The 19,236-nt window shown below is 28.5% G+C and overlaps 1 protein-coding gene across 3 annotated transcripts in view; it reads right to left on the reverse strand.

Annotated features, from left to right (window-relative positions):
* Positions 1–11,957: 11,957 nt before the first annotated feature.
* The window catches only part of LOC107443943 (BAR/IMD domain-containing adapter protein 2), a 255,616-nt gene continuing 248,337 nt past the window's right edge, over positions 11,958–19,236 (reverse strand). For all 3 annotated transcript variants that reach the window (XM_071183633.2, XM_043039373.3, XM_043039369.3), the window contains 2 exons: positions 17,350–17,699; positions 11,958–12,248 (listed from right to left, as the gene is read on the reverse strand). In XM_071183633.2, the coding sequence (XP_071039734.2) occupies positions 12,176–12,248; positions 17,350–17,699 (423 nt within the window). In that variant the 3' untranslated portion in view covers positions 11,958–12,175. The remainder of the gene's footprint in view (positions 12,249–17,349; positions 17,700–19,236) is intronic.

Consider the following 19,236-nt stretch of genomic DNA (forward strand, 5'->3'; position numbering starts at 1 on the left):
TGGGCCCAGCGCCCTACCGACCAGGCTATCCCGGCCCTTACTAGTCTATAGTTTGAATAATTTGGATTATATTATAATTCAATTGTTCTAAAAATAAACTTTATGAAACTACTAGTGGGTTGCGCGACCTGCTCGCTAACGCTCCCCTACCCCCCGAAAATTGTTACGCAATCTTATATGGTTTGTTCGCAAACCAAGCTCGCTTCACTCGCTACTAACTTTAGGTACATTGCAAATGCACAAAATTCTAAGCATTCAAAACAATCATTCAAATCCATATAAAAACTTTTTTTTTTAAAAAAAAATTACATCTTTTTAGTAAATACTAAGTCATTAAAATAAATTTGAATTCAAATAAATGACATGTAATTCGTTAAACCTATTAGAAATGTGCTATAGTATAATTCGTAACATAAATCAAAAATCGTCAAATAAATTCGTAATATATAAATTCGTGAAAAAAAGCGCTTTCGACAAAATGCTAAAATAGAGATCTATCGACAAAGACTACTCACTTCTGCCTAGCTTAATAGCATGAGATTGCCGCAGCTGATGTTCTCTGGTTATTTCCGTTTCCGTTTTTAAAAGAGCTATATGTTGAGCCACCTCAGCCAGATTTGGCATGCGACATTTTTAGCGGCAATCATTGGTCGATTCGCCGTGTAAGAGAAATAGTAACGTAAACAAAATAAAGCAAACGTTGCCACGGGCGGAAAAGAAATACAGCCAAAATTTGGGAGCCACGTAAGAGAATTATATATATTAGATTCCAAGAATTTAGCTGATATAAATTAAACGCTAGTTATGATGTCAAAAATGTTAGTCCATCAGAAAACAACAACCTATTTTACTAGTTTTTAAATAGGAAAGGTATTTTAAAATTAAATTACGTTATTAGTTAAAAAAAAAACAAGGCGTAATCCATTTTTTTTCCTCCAGAAATGCCAGAGGATTTAACGAATGGATAATAAAAGCGGCTTTTGAAGCTGGCTCATTTCTCATCGAAAGACCTCTTCCACTTCAATCCTTTAGGCGTCGGAATTCCGACTGACGCGATTCGGGCGCACATTCATCACGGTTGACAAATGGAACATTCAAGAGGGAAAAAGAAGAAGAAAAAAAATCGCTTGAAAAAAAAATTCTTCCTGATTCATAAAACTAAGTTTGGAATACATTGCATATATTTTTTCCCTTTCTTCTTCGCATATTCTTTTTTATCCTGCTTTCGTGGAATGCTGATGGATGTTTGCTTTTTGGGGGCAATAATTTTTTACAGATATGTGTAGGTAGACATTATTTCAGTTCGATACCTATGAAGTGTATCGTTCTCATCTTCTACGCAAGATTTGAAGTTGGATACATTAGTTATTGATTATGAAAACATAATAGATTCACGATGGCTGCTCATTTGTACACTAGGAAAAAAATATGATCAAAGCTATCTGAATATGGTAAAATTCAGAGCTCCATGGGAACACCAAAAAGCTCGGTAGTTTTTATCGACGTGCTTTAGTAATGGCTCTGTTAAAATTAACACCAAAAATATAGTGTTCTAATAAATAATTTTCAGCCTTTTATCCCTTCAGTGGGTCGATAAATGAGTACCAAGCATGCTTGGGAACTAAACACTGGGGGTTCCGCGTTCGGCAGACCACCTAACTGGAGCTTCTGCTCCTGCACCCCAGAGCCCAAAGTCAAGAAAACTGAGATGGGCACAGTAGGCCTTGGCCCTCTATGGGCTGTCTCGCCATTGAGTTAAGTTTAATAAATAATTTGGTAAATGCGGTAAAATTTGGTAATTTAACCTTAGAGCGTGGTAACCCATTTATTCGATTAAATTTGCTTTTCAGTTTTATATTTTATATTAATTAACTAAAATAAGAACTATAATTTAATAATACGAACTATAATTTTGAAAACTAGAATTTCCGGTCAACCCTTATTATACAAACGGAAAAATTGTACAATGAATGGTTTATGAATACGATATATTGTAGTTTTTTTGCATCAGAAATGTTATTACCGTACTGTTCGACTGTAATATTACCATAATTTCTTTTTCTCCGTGTAAAATATAAACTATTCGAAAAACCATTTTGTAGGTTTCTTGACATAGTGGTTAGAAAAAATTTATATGGAAATCAAGTTATAATTAGTTGTACAACAAAATCTTCGAATTATCTAATGTGTTTAACATTTAAAGAATATATTCATTGTAACTAATATTTGAGAAATAAAATATCATACAACTTAAATGATTTTTTTTTTTTGCTTTTAAAAGTCATAAGTTAAATATAATGAAGTTAAAGCGTATTTTAAAGATTACTACGGAAAAACTGAATTGCATGTTAGTTATAGCTAATGTAACTATTATTTTTTATAAATATAATATTTTTTTATTAAGATTAAATAAAATATAATTAACATTTAAGAAAACAAAACAGGTTAAACAAAATATAAATATCGTAATTTTAAAAAGTTTCCACCCAAAAAGTAAAATGGAATAGTTTTGCGTTCGAAGCATTTTCGGAATATTTCATTTCTAAGTATCATGAATGTATTATCCAAACTTTATAAATCATTCAAATAAGCATAAACCTCCTATTCTAATTTTTCATAAATATATTAAACATATTTTTTATTCATGCGTATTTATATCAAAATAAGTGTATTGCTTTTTTATATTTGCTTTAAAATTCTTCCATTGGAACTTATGCATATATTCAAGTGAATTTATTTGCCTGACATGTAAGAAATAGGTTTAGACATAAATAGAATTGTTTTGAGGGAATCTATTTCCTTGAAGGAATCTTTTTCTTTTTCCAAATCATTACAGATAGTGTCTACTCAATATAAATTAATTATTTTTTAAAACTAAATGCAAAAATTTCGAAATTTAATTTTGGTTTTCATGAGTTAATAAAATAAAATAACAGGAAATTAACTATAAATTTAGTACGTTACACTGTAAAAATAACGGTCGCCATCTGCCACAGAGTGACTAAATATAACTAATGGCGATTGAAATATTGTCTGAACAATAGAAACTCGTCGATTTCGTCGATTTTATTTAATTATTTTTTTAAAAAATAAATGGAATTATTATGAATGTTTTATAATATTTTTAAAATTACTTTATTTCACTCTTGCTTCTTAAGATATTTCTTCATTATAGAAATGAAGTAATGTTTCAAAAGAAATGTCTAATTTTATTAATTATCAACTACTCTTTAGTCGTTTAAAGTTTTCAATTTTTAAAAAGTAGCCACGTGTTTTAAAAAGTGGTCATTTTTAAAAATGCAACAACTGGCCATTGGCTAGTATACATTTTTCCCATTTCTGCTCTTTATTTTAAGGTTTCATAGTAAATAGTGCATAGCAGGGGTTCCCAATTTTTTCGACTACGGAACTCTAAATAATTTATTTTCTATCGGTGGAGCCCTGAGAAATATCCCCTTAATTTTGACTTTACTGAATTTAACGTAAAACATTACAGGTGAAGCAATGCCTCACTTGCCTGGATAGCAATGTCAGATATGAAAACAGATATATGTCAAAAATCTTACTTTATCTACACAGAACCTTTATAACTCTTATAACTGCTTAACTATTAAATCAGACAATTTAGTTTGATTCTCATTTGGTATGGCGAGATTATATACAATATTATCAACCACAATTGAACAACCCTTTAGTAATTTGCGAATCATAACATTGCCAGTAAAGTAGAAGATAGAGTTCAGGTTCAGCTTACGATTGTTCATAGTTCATTGATCAGAATCGTTCGAGTGATAACTGCATTGAACTAAAGATATCGAACTATAATAGTAAAATACTGTACAGTTTCAAAACAAATACGAGCCACTATTGGCTACAAGATTAGTCTTCTTTCAAAATTATCTAGTTCAACAAATAAATTTTTATAGGTAACCAAGCACAGTGCAACTGTACTTAAATATTCCAATCCTAACATCTTAATTAGTTTTAAGTGGTATATTAATTAAATCTTTTCACCGTCTATCGTAGAAACACTTTGATTTGATTTTCAAAAGATGTCCACGATATTATGTCACAGTTCGTTACTTATTGAATTTTAGTAATAATTTAAAATATGTCCAGCAGACATTATATAGATCACAGACCACAATAAGTATGAGTTCGTGTCATTTTAGCATAGTAGGCAGCAGAAGTATAATAATTATTTCCATTTCTGTCGCGAGATAAGATAGAAACCTCATTCCAGTGCCCCGTTATGTGCTGTACTACTTCTTCACGATCCACTACCTAAGTATTGTACAATGCTATTGCTCGTAAAAGGCAAGCTCCGTCACCAATAATTGGCATGATATCATGTCATGCGACGCTGTTTATGTTAAAAATTTCAGATTATGTTAGAAAGGAGCAAAAATAAATCTGAATAATTACTTTGTAACTAAGTTTTTATTTTTATGAAGATACAAAATTATTCTAAATAAATACTTAACTATGATTAACTATTTAACACTACAAAAATTATTGCTTAAATTGATCTAACAAATGAATAATGCTTATTCTTGAAAAAGAACTGTGGAAAATCGCCATGCTATTATTAACTCTAATGAGACTTGATCAATTTTGGTAATAAGTACAAATATATGTAAAAAAATAAGCTATTAACTAAAAATCAAAATTAATGGGGAAATGGTAAAAATCCGTTTAATTATATGAGATTGTTTATAAATCTTGTACAGTTCAAAGTTAAATCTCCTTCTCCAGTTATTGTTTTTATTTACACCACCCAGTATACTCCGCAAAATTTATCTCCCAAATATTGAACCTAAAAGAAACCTAGATTTAATAAATCTTCTCAGCCCATAGACAGCCCTATTTGCCAGATTTACTGTTACCAATAGTAATAATCAATCCTAAGTAAGTAAAACTCCTTACTGTTTCAAATCTATAAGAATTTATTCTAAGATAGGGTTCCGGTACTCTGTTTCTTGAGAATAACATGTATTTGCTTACTAACAGTTAGATCATCAAAATTTATTGCAACCTGTATATGTTTAAATAAAAATATTGGGCTTATTGCATTATTGTTATATTATAACACTGATTAAGTAACAAAATATTTGACTTTAATTGAAAAGTAAATGAAATTCCATTATGTTCAATAAAACTCTCATTATGTTGGATTGAATTACACTTATCTACTTTAATTATACTTCTAAAAACTATAATCTATGCAAAGTGTACTATAATCCTTTATGTTTTAAGTACAGTTACGCGCTCATTTAAAGACTGTTACTATACAGCTCTACAGAGTACCAAATATTTGATTATAATTAAAAAGTAAACAAAATTCAATTCAATATAATGAGCTTAACAAGCAGTAACTATCACAGTATGCAGCATCACTACACATCATCCCAGTAACCTGAATTTGCCGGCTTGTGGCACAACCACATGTGCTTGAATTGATTACGGTTGATTATTTGGTAATCTTCTTGTGTCAATACGCCTCGAGCAGTTCTGTCACCACAAATTAATTAATTCAGCCTTGCTATATTAGGGGTTTACCAGAGCTAATATTATAATGTCCGTCATTATTAATTTGTCCATAGTAGTCATTTTGGTGTTGCAGAAAATGTGTAGACCATCTAATATTATCAAATTTAAACTTCAACCTACTTGTATATTGAGGAATATTGCCTCAGAAACATTATTATAGAAACTTTTAAATGAGTTTTTATTAAATAATAATATCATAATTAATTTATAATTAATTTAAATAATGATTAAATAATTAAATAGTAATTAAATAATAATTAACTTAATGAACTTAATGATAATGAATATCCTGTTCATTTTTATGTTCGTTATCTATGATTTTGTATTGGGACAAAATTAACTCTATTATAAAAACACAGATTATTTTCAGTGTCTTAAAAATGCTTTTAAGGTGTAATTGTTAGTAATTAATATGTTAAAAGTGATAAATGAATTAGCACAGATTACAAGCAGTTCAACTTTATTATACATAAAACAATATAAATCTAAAATTTACATTAAGCAAAACCATCGTAAACTTTCAAAAGAACTTAACACACATATTTAACAGTTATAACAATATACTTAATCAGAAAAGAATATAAATCTTTGTTTTTTCAAAAAGATATCAGTTGATGTAAAAAAATAAAAACCATTTGCTTAATGATATAAAATTTGAGCAAACGTATAGGTGATAACTTAATAAATGAGGTATTAAACACATAACAAATTATTATAACATAATTAATTTTTAAAGAAGTTCAAAGCTTTACTGGAAAATGGCGAAGCGTGGAAAATATTAAAACATCACAAATTGTTTCAGTCATTAAAACTCTGTTCAAAATTTATTTTTAAATTACTAAAAACTTTTAAGTTTTATAATAAAGGTTTGTTTCAATAAATATTTAAAAATAATGCTACACTCCAGATGTTCATCAAATTCGTAAATAAATAACTACAAAAAATTCCAATTTGAGTCTTTTCAGGGGTTATCAAGCTTTATCTGTTTTGTAAGAATTCGAAAACTGATGCTGTCTAACGGAGTTTCAATTAATTAAGGCAATTTTTCTTTAAATGCATCTAGTTCCATTCTTTTTATACGTATGTTCCAGAATAACTGAAAAAACTCGACTCTTTTGAAATTGCACCAGCATTTTAATACGTCCGGAGCTAATTGGAAATGCCTTCAGCATTTTTGAGTCTCTCTCATGATTTTAAGTTTATTACTATCCACCTTAAGTTTTATAAGGAAATACGCGAAGAACTACTTTATCAAACTCATTTTGCTTAGGCTTAGTCAAACGAGTGTATAATAAGGTAATTTACAATAAGCTTCTCTGAGCTTATTTCAAACTACCAGAAATAAATCAGGCTAAATTAAAGATGAGTGATATATTTTTAATCAGCCTAATGATATGTGCAGTAAGCCTGAAAATGACAAGCTGGTTAGATAGTAAACGGAGACTTTTCCAATTATTCCGTATTTTCTATAAGTCTACATGTAATAAACTGTAATATTTGTAAGCTTATTGCAATCAGCCTTAAGGGTTATTAGGAATTGTGCGAATAACTACTAAATCAAACTGAATTTGCCTAGGCTTATTGCAATGTACAGTTAATGAAGTAATTTACAATAAACTTTCAGTTACTTGAGCTTATTGCTAACTCCACGAAATAAATCAGACTAATTTAATAATGAGTGATATATTTCTAGTTAGTCCTAAAATATGTGAGCTTTCTGCAGTTAGCTTAGAAACAAGTTATTTAGAAGGTAATCGGAGACGAATGAGCCTAGCATTTTGAAAAATAACGGCTACAGTATTTATAGAACTGGGTTATTCAATTAGAGCAAAATCGATCGTAAACATCGTGTATTTATTTTTTAATTTTCGGAATATTTTATTTTTAAAGGAGTTTTGAAACATTAATTGTAAGTTTTATAATTACAATCAAATTTAAGAAAAACGTATTTAACTATAAATTTTTTTTATAAACCTTTTTTATTGTTTTTTATATTTGTACATTTTTAGTTAAATTCAAGTATTAAATAAGACACATACCATATTATTATTTGAATTTATCAAATTGGGTTCGTATCAAAACAAACTTGACTCAGTATAATGAAAGCTGAAATGATTTTGACAATAAAAACTACTTAAAATTAAAATGGTTTTGATTAGAGATAAAGTGAAGAATTTTTAAAACTGTTTCAACAAGTTTAGAAACAAAAAAAATTGTTCATAAGCATAAAAAAATAATCTAAATTTCCTATATTTTTTCTCTCAAAAATATCATGTTACTTAACCCCTTCCTTCTGGCTCCCGTGAAAATGACGGGGTGAGGTTTCGCCCTCTATTTCTCGCTCCCGTGATATTGACGGGCTGGAGTGTTCAGTAGTAACGCGCCAATAAGAATAAAACTAATTCCTTTCTTTCGCCCGGAAAACATTTTATTTCTCATTTTACACACCAGATGGCTGTACCAGGACTTTATAAGGTAATTGTAGATAGTTAGGTTATTTTAAACTAGTTGCAGCATTAATCAAATGCGTAATACAAATACAAAAGCCAAAGAAATAGGCACTTTTATGACCGTTTTCTTGAAAATTAACCGATTGTTAAGGGGTCAAAGTAAAATAAATTAGTTTAAGCTTGTTTCCTAAAAGCGTTCAAATTTTTGTCAGCTTTAATTAATGATTCATGTATTGATGATAATATATTGCTAATCTTGCCATTGCTGAGTTAATTCGTATTTCAGTATGATGTAAGAAAATTGTAACCATCGTCCTTATTGCATATTTTAAGAATTCTTGTGAAAAATAATGTAAAAACAATTTTCATATTAGGGATTGCAAATGAATGTTGGCGGGAAAAGCAAAAACATTCCAATCTTTCGAATAATTAACAACAAGCGGCGAATATAAGTATTCCAGCTTGCTTGACTACTGAGGCAAACTGCCATCAAGATGGTTTTGATTTTTTTTCAATCCCGTGATTTTTTTTCAATCCCCCAATTGTCAGATTTTATAAACCCTTTTCATTTTTTTTGAAAATTTCGCCCCCTAAATTAAAAGATTTTTAAATATGATGGTAATTATAAACACCCTTTATTTTAGTTCAACAGTGAGCAATCAATGTAACATAAACAAATTTTTAAACTTAAAATTATTTGTTTTTAACCCCTTCTATCTCGCTCCCGTGAAAATGATGGGGTGAGGTTTCGCCCTCTATTTCTCGCTCCCGTGATATTGACGGGCTGGAGTGTTTAGTAGTAAGAGCCGATAAGAATAACACTAATTCATTTCTTTTGCCCGGAAAACATTTTATTTCTCCTTTTACACACCAAATAGCAGTGGCAGGATATTTTTAAAGTAATTATAGATAGCTTATTTTAAACTAGATTTCAGCACTAATCAAAAGCCAAAAAAAAAAAAAAAAAATAGGTACTTTTATGACCGTTTTTTTGAAAATTAACCGATCGTTAAGGAGTTAAAGAACCGAAAAATATAAACTTAAAGTTTGAATTGAAATTAAAATTTTGTTGAAATATTATCTTTATTTTATTAAAAAAAATCGCATTCGATTAAATTAAAAAATAAATGAAATAGCGATGCATTTTTCTTTTGTAGATTTTATTTAATGTGTGCTCATTATTTTTCCAGAAAGTCATAAATATAAGAAAAATATATGCAATTTAAAGTTTAAAACTAATATTGCAGCAGGGGAAAATAAATTAATTCTATTTGCTACAAAGCGGTTTTCATTTGTTTAAAATACAATATTCATGATACATTCTTATACAAACACCATTTATTCTGGAAGTTTTTTTCACAGGAATTTTTTTCTATTTATATCACAAATATTCGCTCAATTGTGGTTTACAGTCAAAGTTTTTGGTACAATGTACAAATTTTATTCACACAGTTTGTACAGTGAAAACAGAAAAGGACACTTAACGTCTAAATAAAGTTTTGTGTATAAAAAAAAAATTATAACATTATTGTCATATAAATGTGTTTTTAGTTTGCATTAAGTTGGATGGCATTTTTGATGCATATTATAATGGAGTTTTAGCTGTGATTAGATCTTAATTGCTGGAAGAGAAATTTTCAAACCTGATTGTATAAAAATTTTAAAAGGACATTTGTATAAATGTAAAGTTTTTTTTGGCACTAATTTACTGTTTTGGTTGCAATAATTTCAAACTATTTTGAAACGTTATAAAATTGAAAGTGCAATATTTTTCATTTTTATATCAGCGACCATTTTATTATTTAAAAATAAACATATTAATATGGCCCACCAGTTATTAACTTATTATGAAAATTCAATTTTGATCCTATTTTCATAAATAGGGTTCGTACAAATATCTACAAACTAATGTTTTGACACTGAAAATTGTTATTTATATGCAAAGGAAAATATTAATTTCCAAACCTTTAAAATTTTTAAACGAAATATTTTAATCTGGCGGTAACCATTTCTTAGATTTCTTCAAGCCAGGTTATTATTATTTTACGCTTAATTAAAGCATTTAATTTAATTAAGTTTTTGGATTGTATAAAATTGTTTAATCTCGTATCGCATACTGTTAATTTCGTTTCATTTATTTTAACCTTAAATATTTTTTTTAACAAAATGGACAGTTGATTTGGTTGACATAAAACGTTTTTAAGTAGTTATAAAAATCGTAAAACTGGAATATCAAATACCTTAGAAAATTTGGTTTTAAATAATTAAAAAAATAATTAAAATTGCTCTCGAGCAATATTTGTTATATTGAAATCTTTTGCTTGCTTTTTATAAATAGGATAAATAAGCAAATATATATATATATATATATATATACATATATATATATATATATATATATATATATATATATATATATATATATATATATATATATATATATATATATATATATATATATATATATATAGAAAAATGTAAATTAATTAATAGGCTTGAAAATAATAAAAGGAAACAATAGGAAACAGTAAAAATATTAAAAACAGGAAATAGCAAAAATGAAAAGATCATTTCATACTAAGCGGTTTTGTTTATCCATTAACCACCTTTTTGCAATCCAAGTAGAAAATTTTTATTTTTCACAAAGTTATAATTTTGCGCAAAATTTTTTTTAGTGCCCCTTAATACGTAGCTTTTATTATGGAGCGTTTTATATATTTGATCTAAAGATGTATGGGTCTAAATTTTGCAAATTGTAGCAATTGTGCACCAAATTAGATTAAATTTTTAAAATATAACTCGGGAATATGCCTAAAAAACAACCTACTTAATGTAGACTTAATATTTAAAACAAACAATATAAATGACACAAACAATAGAAATAACAGGGAAAAAATAATATAAATAACAGGAAAAAACAATATAAATAACAGGAAAAAAACAGTAGATACTACATGAGTAAGACAGAAACAAAAATTAAAGAAACAGATAGAATTATTTAGTTACCGCGTGAGTTTGTGATAATTGTATTTTCATTTAAATACAAAATCATCCTACATTTAAAAAACATGTTGTTTGATACACTTATAAACATAAATATATTTACTAAATGCGTTCGTATTTATTTTGTTGCTAATTACACTGATATCACCTGTTGATTAAATTTCGACGTATAAAACAAGCTAGTTTTTTTTCCTGGAAAAAATTGTGCGGCAAAGAAATTTTAACTTGCATTTTGAAGAAAGATGTTTCTAAACAGTATATAAAGAAAATCATACTAAATATTAAACGTAAATATTAAATGAGTCCCACTTTTGTTTTAATTACTTGTTTATGAGTAACACTAGTTTACATTATTAGTTTTATGACTTGTCTGCACATCCCAAGTCAGCCCTATCACATATTTGCACTAGGCTCGTCTGATGGGACTAGTATAGACAAAAACATAATTTTTAAAAATGAAAGATTACAAAAAAGTGTATATTCAAATTCGTACACGTTTTCTTCAAAATAAAGATAACCGTACAATAAAAAATGTTCTAATGATATGTTCTAAATAATGATTGCAATGTTTTTCTGGCAAATTTGTAAAAAGTGCATATAATACTCTCCCCCCCATCTATTTCAAATGTAGTACCTGATTAGAATACTTCTTTGTAGCACAATAATCACTTCTTTATTGTAATGTAAATTTCTTCTTACAACTGCATAAAACAGAGCAATTACATCATTGCTGACATAAGATCTGCAGAATTAGTATGCAAACAGAAAATGTTAAGTAGTTTAAGATGTTCTTGCCAAAATAACTCTTGGTTTTACTAACATTTAGCATTTTTTTTTAAAACTTTGATGAATTTAAAAATTCTTAAAAAATTAAGAACTGTCTTTTACGGACGTAATAAATGTGATGGAATTGCTCAACGATACTTACATATCAATTGTGTTAGTTGTCAAAGATTTCTTTTCTGTTATCCCAAAAAAGTACTAGTGAAAACCATCAAAAACCTTCTGAAACTGAACCTGTCTCACAAAACATAATGATAACAATAAAATAAAACGACAGTTTTTGCTGATAAGAGATTGAACTGATGACCAGCCATGCGTTGAGGAAGATGTCCGAGTCCTTTGAAAGGTGGGATTTATATTTAGTTCCATACTTAATATTTTCTACTTAGTTATGATATCATTGGAGCGGATCTATCATTTGTGACCACTTTCCGTAATTTTACACTTGCAAACATGTTATCCCTGTAAAGAAAAGAATTAAAGTAATTATATTCTAGGAGTTTACTAAAAAAAAATTTGAACTGTTACTGTTTTTTTTAGATCAATGAATGGCACAAAGATTAACCATTAAATTTTCACTAAAAATGTCATAATTATAATTAACGTAATTTATGGAAGAAACGCCGCACCTATCGTAAACGCCGCACTCGCGATAATGAGACTCAAAAGAAAAAAATCATTTTAAACGCCGCACATGTTGTAAACGCCGCACCCATAATAACGATTTAGCGACAAAAGTGAATATAGTATAGGATCCAAAATCCGGCACTCACGGGACCGACGAAATTCCGTATTTCGGAATTTGCCGAATTTCGGATCTCTTCCGGAAATTCCAATATGGCCCCCATATATTACGATAATTCAATTACGCTTATAATTTCAGAAAAACCAATAAATTTAGCTAAGTTTCAATTGTAGATCATGGGGTGAATTTAAAACTGTCCCATCTTTAGAAATTTTGAAAACTTTTGAGAATTTAAAATTATTAAAATTCAGCATGAATATTTACATATCTGTAAAATTATGATAAATATTTTTGTGTTAGTTAAAGTAGTTTGCATGACAGGAAGTCGTAAGAAATTCACCACTTATTGACTGATATAGCTTTATAAACACATTGAATTGATTTATTTTCATCAAAAAAAAATTGCAGCATAATGATGATTACGTAAAACTAAGCAGTATTAATTATACTTACGTTATATTGAAAATTATCATGTTACAAGAAATGTACCCCAATGGTAATTCGGAAATGGAGATGCAATTTTGCATGGACTTGAATTTTAAGTTTAATAGATAACCTGTGAAAAAAATTTCTTTCAAGATAGTTTTAAAATTATCGATTGCTTTAACCAGCCATCGTTGTCCTAAATATGACGACAATTTTATCTAGTCAGCAAGCCAAGGGTAACGTTTTGTTTGTAAAATTCTAACTTCATCATATTGTTCCTACGTGTGGTTTCTATAAAAGACGTATTTTCCAAATTTCGCACAGTTTGTTGTTACGAAATACCACAACAGCTGTCTTTATGTACTATAATTTATTCTAAAATAAATTTTAAACGGAGAAAATGATATTTTAAAGAAAGAATATCGATGCATTTTTGTAATAGTTTTTAAACTTTCCAATCTACTAAAAAATAAATAAATTATGGTACTTTTTGGCTAGCTGGGATCAAACGGTAAGCTGTAATTAACACATGTGCCGAAAGGAAAAAAAAAACCGAAACATTTACATTCGACAGCTACAATTTGTTATATATATATATATATATATATATATATATATATATATATATATATATATATATATATATATATATATATATATATATATATATATATATATATATATATATAATTTTTAATTTTTTTTCATTCAAATTAAATGTTTTAAATTTAGTAAATAATGATAGAATAATAATAGTAAATAATATTGTGATTTCTTTTAAGAAAATTTTTATTTTTTTCTGCCGAATATTTAGAACAAAATAAAGCAATTAAATACAAAAGATCAAGATATTGTTTCTCTCTTATGTTTGTGTTGTCGTTTGAAAATTTAAAGAAAAATATTAATACATTTATAACCCCGTTGCTAAATTTTTTTGAGTAACTTATAAAAACGTTTTGATGCTTTAAAAAAAACGAACTCCAAATGTATCAAAATAGCCTTATTCTTATCTTTAAAAAGCATCTACCTATTTAATCATAATTAAAAGACAAAAAACGAAAAAAAAATTGGTATATCTCCTCCTTTTTCTTTGAACGAAATTTAAAGCTTGCTGCGAATACACCTGCTTAAGTATAAACATTTTTTAGGAAAGAATTTTTTTATAAATATATTTTTTGCTTACTTTTTTTACCGTAATTAATCTTGCAACTAACTATCCTTATTGGGCCAGAATAAAAGTATAAAGCTGAATTAATGGTACTTTATTTATATTAATAACATAAAACATATTATTTGTTTCATAAATACGTAAATGATCGCATTTCTTCTAATGGTACGCATTAGAAGCATTTTGCAAACTCCATCTTTATATAAAATTTTCCGAGACATAATAAATCTTCTTTAAAATATTTGAAAAAAAAAAAAAGATATTTTCCTTTAAAGATGCTTAATTAACGAAAAGTGGATCGAGGAATTTATTGAAGATATCTAAATAATTAGGTGTGAGGATACAAAAAATAAGAATGCAAGAGAAGCGGTAGCAAGATAAATGAATAAAGTTTCAAATAAATTTTGTTATCCACGTAATAAAAAATATCCTTTATTACTTAGATTTTGAGTTTCTTTTAAAAATTATAATTTTCAGCGCATTTTCTAATCTTTTCAAAATCGTGGATGTAAAGCAGGTGTTTTTATTTTTCAAAGGAACTCATCGAAAATGGTATATTTAGTTTCATCTGGAACAGCGAAATTTCCTACTTAATCGTCTGTTACTTATTTAATAATAAATAGTTAGGTAGGGTGTTTTTTTACTATACAGTTTTATTTCACATTCATTTTAATTTAAATATTAAACAAAGGCATTATGGATTATTTATTTTTTAATGGTGAACTATAAAGTTGAAATATTAATAATACAAGTTAATACATTAAATCATTGTTTAAACAAATAATTAAAATTTCTAAAACAAATGCTAGAATTTTAACAGTGATTTTCCTTAGAGATTAATTGTTACAGTTAGTTTGTTCGTTTATGTTTTCTGTTATATGGAATAATATTCACTGTACTAGATTTCAGTAGTTTATTAAAAATTAATTGAAATTTTTACTGACTTGAAATATTATGGCTACTTTTTGCTTTCTTTTTTTAAACATTAAAATATCGATATTTTATAATGACTTAATATAAACTGAATTTTAAGCAAAATTTATGTTTATAATCAGTTTATATTTATTGTTGAAGTTTAGATTGGTAATAGTTAATTCGTTTTATATTGTAAAATATAGAAGGTTAGAATCAAATTTCAGTATAACGTTTTCAATAAATTTTTTCAATCTTTCGAAAATTAATTTTACTTGTTTTATGAAAATAAATCTTTTAATTAGTTTGTTCGTGCGTTTTTTTCCAGAAAAGATGAATGAATTCAATTTTCCTAGAAAGGATCAAGAAGATGAATTTTCCTAGATATGATCAATGAAATCAATTTCCCTAGAAAGGATCAATGAGATCAATTTTCCTTAAACAGTTAAATGAAATAAATTTTCTCAGTTAGGATCAATAAGATAAATTTTTCTAAGAAGGATCAATGAGATCAATTTCTCTAGAAAAGATAAATTAGTTCAATTTACCTGGAAAGGATCAATGAGATCAATTTCTTTAAAAAGGATCAATGAGATCAATTTCTTTAAAAAGGATCAATGAGATCAATTTCCTTAAATTGATCAATGAAACGATTTAAGATAAATAAATGAATTATTTCTAACCAAAAATAAGGAAAAGTGTTTAAGAATCATAATCTGCCTACATACATTATATATTATTTCTAGAATGATTTCAAAGATAACTAATTCATATGTTTTTATCAAATTGAATACGTTCATCATTATTTTTATATGTGATCTTAGTGTGGTGAAAATGAAAAATAAAAACATACACAATGGTTGTCGCGAATTAAAAAATCATGCGAAATAAAAGCAAAACATAAAAGCTGAGTTATTTTGTTAGTCAGAGCAAATAAAGAATTAAAACAATTAAAAAAAAAAGCTGAAACTGACTTGCATTACTTAATAGAAGGCAAGTGTAGTTCAATTCGTTACAACCAAAGGACTACATTTTTTGTTTTGATTAACTTCAATTGTGGTCCGTTAACATTTGATAATGATTTTTCCCTAATTTAAACAATAATATGCACCACTAATGTGAATATTTTTCTTCTTCAGTCATTACCAATATTCTTAAAACATGCATTAATGGTGGAATTCACAAAACACTATATCAATTTTTTCCAACTATACTGTTTTATAATACAATGAACCATAATATTGCAACCTTAATATGATGTCAGATTGAACTGTTGTATCGCATAAATTAATCTGATGGTTCGATATCATGATTCAATCTGAAAGAAAATATGGTTCATTTTCACGCTTTGTTAAGATATTAAGGTTGCACCAACTCTGATATGATGACTCAACGATTCGGCATTAAGCGCAACGCTTCATTGATATTTTTTAAAGTGCGCTGTTACTGAAATGAGAGAGAAATTTGCCAAACGTGGAAGCAAATACGACAATGTCGCAATCTGTTCTTAAAACGTATATGCATTACGATTTAAATAAATAGAAAATATGATTCAGTTTAGCACTTTATTAAGGTTGCAATAACTTTGATATTGTGATTCGATGAGCCCTTATTATAGTTCAATGGTGAACTGATATTTCTGAGAGTGTAATGAGCATGAAATGATTGCACAAATGGACAACTATAGTTTGTCTAAAATAAGAACTCCTCCAGATATTTGTCTGGATCCGTGGTGGTGACCATGGTAGCGAGGCATGTCTATTTCAAGCAGGGGTGCTGGGTGCTTGTTTGCTTGTTTTAGAGTGGTTTCGGGTCGGGTCGGCGAGAAAAAGATAATCTCTTCGGTCCATTGTGTTAGTCCTAGAGTGAAGCCACCCTCCTTAAAATGCGCCATTTTTTTTCCAGAGCACCAGACGGCCTCATTGGCGGAAGGAGTTCTTAGCTTAGACAAACAGTAGTCATATTTTCCCTTTTTTCACGTATTTATTTACCAAGCTTATTACAAAGACGTAAATATTTGCCTCAACTTCGCTCCAAATTAGAGAAATCATCTGCTTTGAAGCGTGCTTCTGCTTCTCACACAAAGACACAAGCGGGCTTGTCACGCAACACAATAGGTTGAATTCCCTTCCTGGCTCAGAATATCAACAAAAGCTGAGTCAAATATTCGCATAGAAAAGGAAACAGTGAAGTGATTCCGATTATTGCGTGTTGTAAGTTGTAGAGAGAGTTAAAAAAAAAAATGCGTCGGAGGCGAAATCTGTTCTGGGCGAATTGTTCAAAAAATGTATGGGGTAGTGTAGGTAACTCACCTGGCGTCTGCTTCAGCTACAGCAGTTTCATCTGATGCGTGACTGTCACACTGCGTGGAGGGTGTAGGACTGGACTGACAGTGACTGCCATTCGCATCATTACAAAAACCACTGTCGTTGCTGCTGTGGAGGGATGCTGGCAAATTCGGAGGTGGCACAGATATTGGAAAGGGGGCTGTCAGTGACCTCCTCGGGGATCGGAATATTTGGGGAGTCTCTTGCAATTCCTTAAGAGGTGGATGGTGGAACTTGATGGAAGCATATGTAGGTTGAACAGAATTCGTCCCGCTTTGATGATTTGAATCGTGTAATGGTGTCCGAGGAGGCTGAAGGGATTTCACTGGAGTGGCCTTAGAAGGAAAAAAAATCGATTAAATAAATAAAATATTTAAAAAAAAATCTCCACCCATCAAGGAAATTTAAAAATTATGAACACTTATCAGCTTTTTATAAATCTTAAGTTCATCTTTGAAAAATGGATCATAGTCTTTTCAATTAAAATAAATTATGAGGGATTCACTTGCATCAAAGCTATACCCCAGTAAAATTTTAAAAAAAATAGGATTTAGCTAAGAATATTTTACATTTCACATCATGTACATCACTTTTTACATTTTTTTATGATTTAATACACCATAACACTACATTGAATTTGGGTAATACCGAGCCATTAGGGATATATAAAGCAATTCCGAAAGAAATGTACCATCTAAAATGAGGGCCTAAATTTCACTTGAAATATTTTTTTCAATATAAATAGAAGTAATATAAAAAACGTATGCATATAATATCGCCAGAAGAAATTGTTTAAAAATAACAACTCTATTTCTCAAAAAAGAAATCAAGTGTAATACGCATTTGTGATGTCTATACCTAACAGTAAATTCTAAAATTTATGAGAGCTTCGAACCACAGCAGTTTGCTTGCAACCTATTTAGTATGATAAAATTTTACAACGTTCTGCCTCTTAAGGAATATTCGAATAGAATGGAATGCAGTAAAGAATATTTGCCAGGTATCTATTGATTCTAAGGACGTTGATAACCTAATCATAAGTCCAAGATGGGAACAAGAGCACCTGCCCTATGCAGCTTACGACGGTCCTAATTTGATTATCTTACAACTTATTCTAAAATGAAGACTCATTTGGCGATCGATGCGCCAAATCCCCTTTAAAAGAGAAGAACTCTCACATAAAATTCAACCTTCTTCCGAAACACTTATCCCTAATAATCATTCGTTCATATCACATATATATTCATGAGGGTATTTTCCATTCAAGTTCGATATTAGGACTTTTTTTTAAAAAAAAGTAGAAGAATCCAATATAAGCTGTAAATATTTAAGCGTAAATAAGAAGTTTTGTGGGAAGATAAAAAGAAGTAATGGCGTTCGCAGATACTGGAATGGTAATGGTTTAGAGTTTGCTTCTAGAGTACCGCGTGGGAATTCTTTGGGATGCGCTTGGGTAGAAGTAATTCTTAATATGATTATAAATATTAATTTCTTCTGAAACTTAAATGCTTATTATAATACGTGAGATTTAGTGCTTAAATAGGAAAAAATAACAAAGATTTGTATTTAAGGTAATAAGAGGTTGACAATTACATCTTTGCTAGTACATCGGAATTAAAGGGTGCATTAATTTTTTTTAAAAAAAATGTGGCTAAGATGATGTATGTAATGAACAATTTTGCTACGAATGTTAATTTGAAATACATTCCAGTCGTTATGAATAAAGTTTGTGAAAAGCTATTGTGCTAATCATCATAAAGCATTTAATCATTTCAATTTATGATATTATTTCTACAGTTCATATTTTTACTCAAACTCAAAATATGCTATTTAGGATAGTCAGGTGAATTGCAGGAATCCCTTTCTTGTTAA

The sequence above is a fragment of the Parasteatoda tepidariorum genome, chromosome 7, assembly GCF_982258835.1.
Source record: "Parasteatoda tepidariorum strain Cologne lab strain chromosome 7, Ptep-v5.0, whole genome shotgun sequence".
NCBI lineage: Eukaryota > Metazoa > Arthropoda > Arachnida > Araneae > Theridiidae > Parasteatoda > Parasteatoda tepidariorum.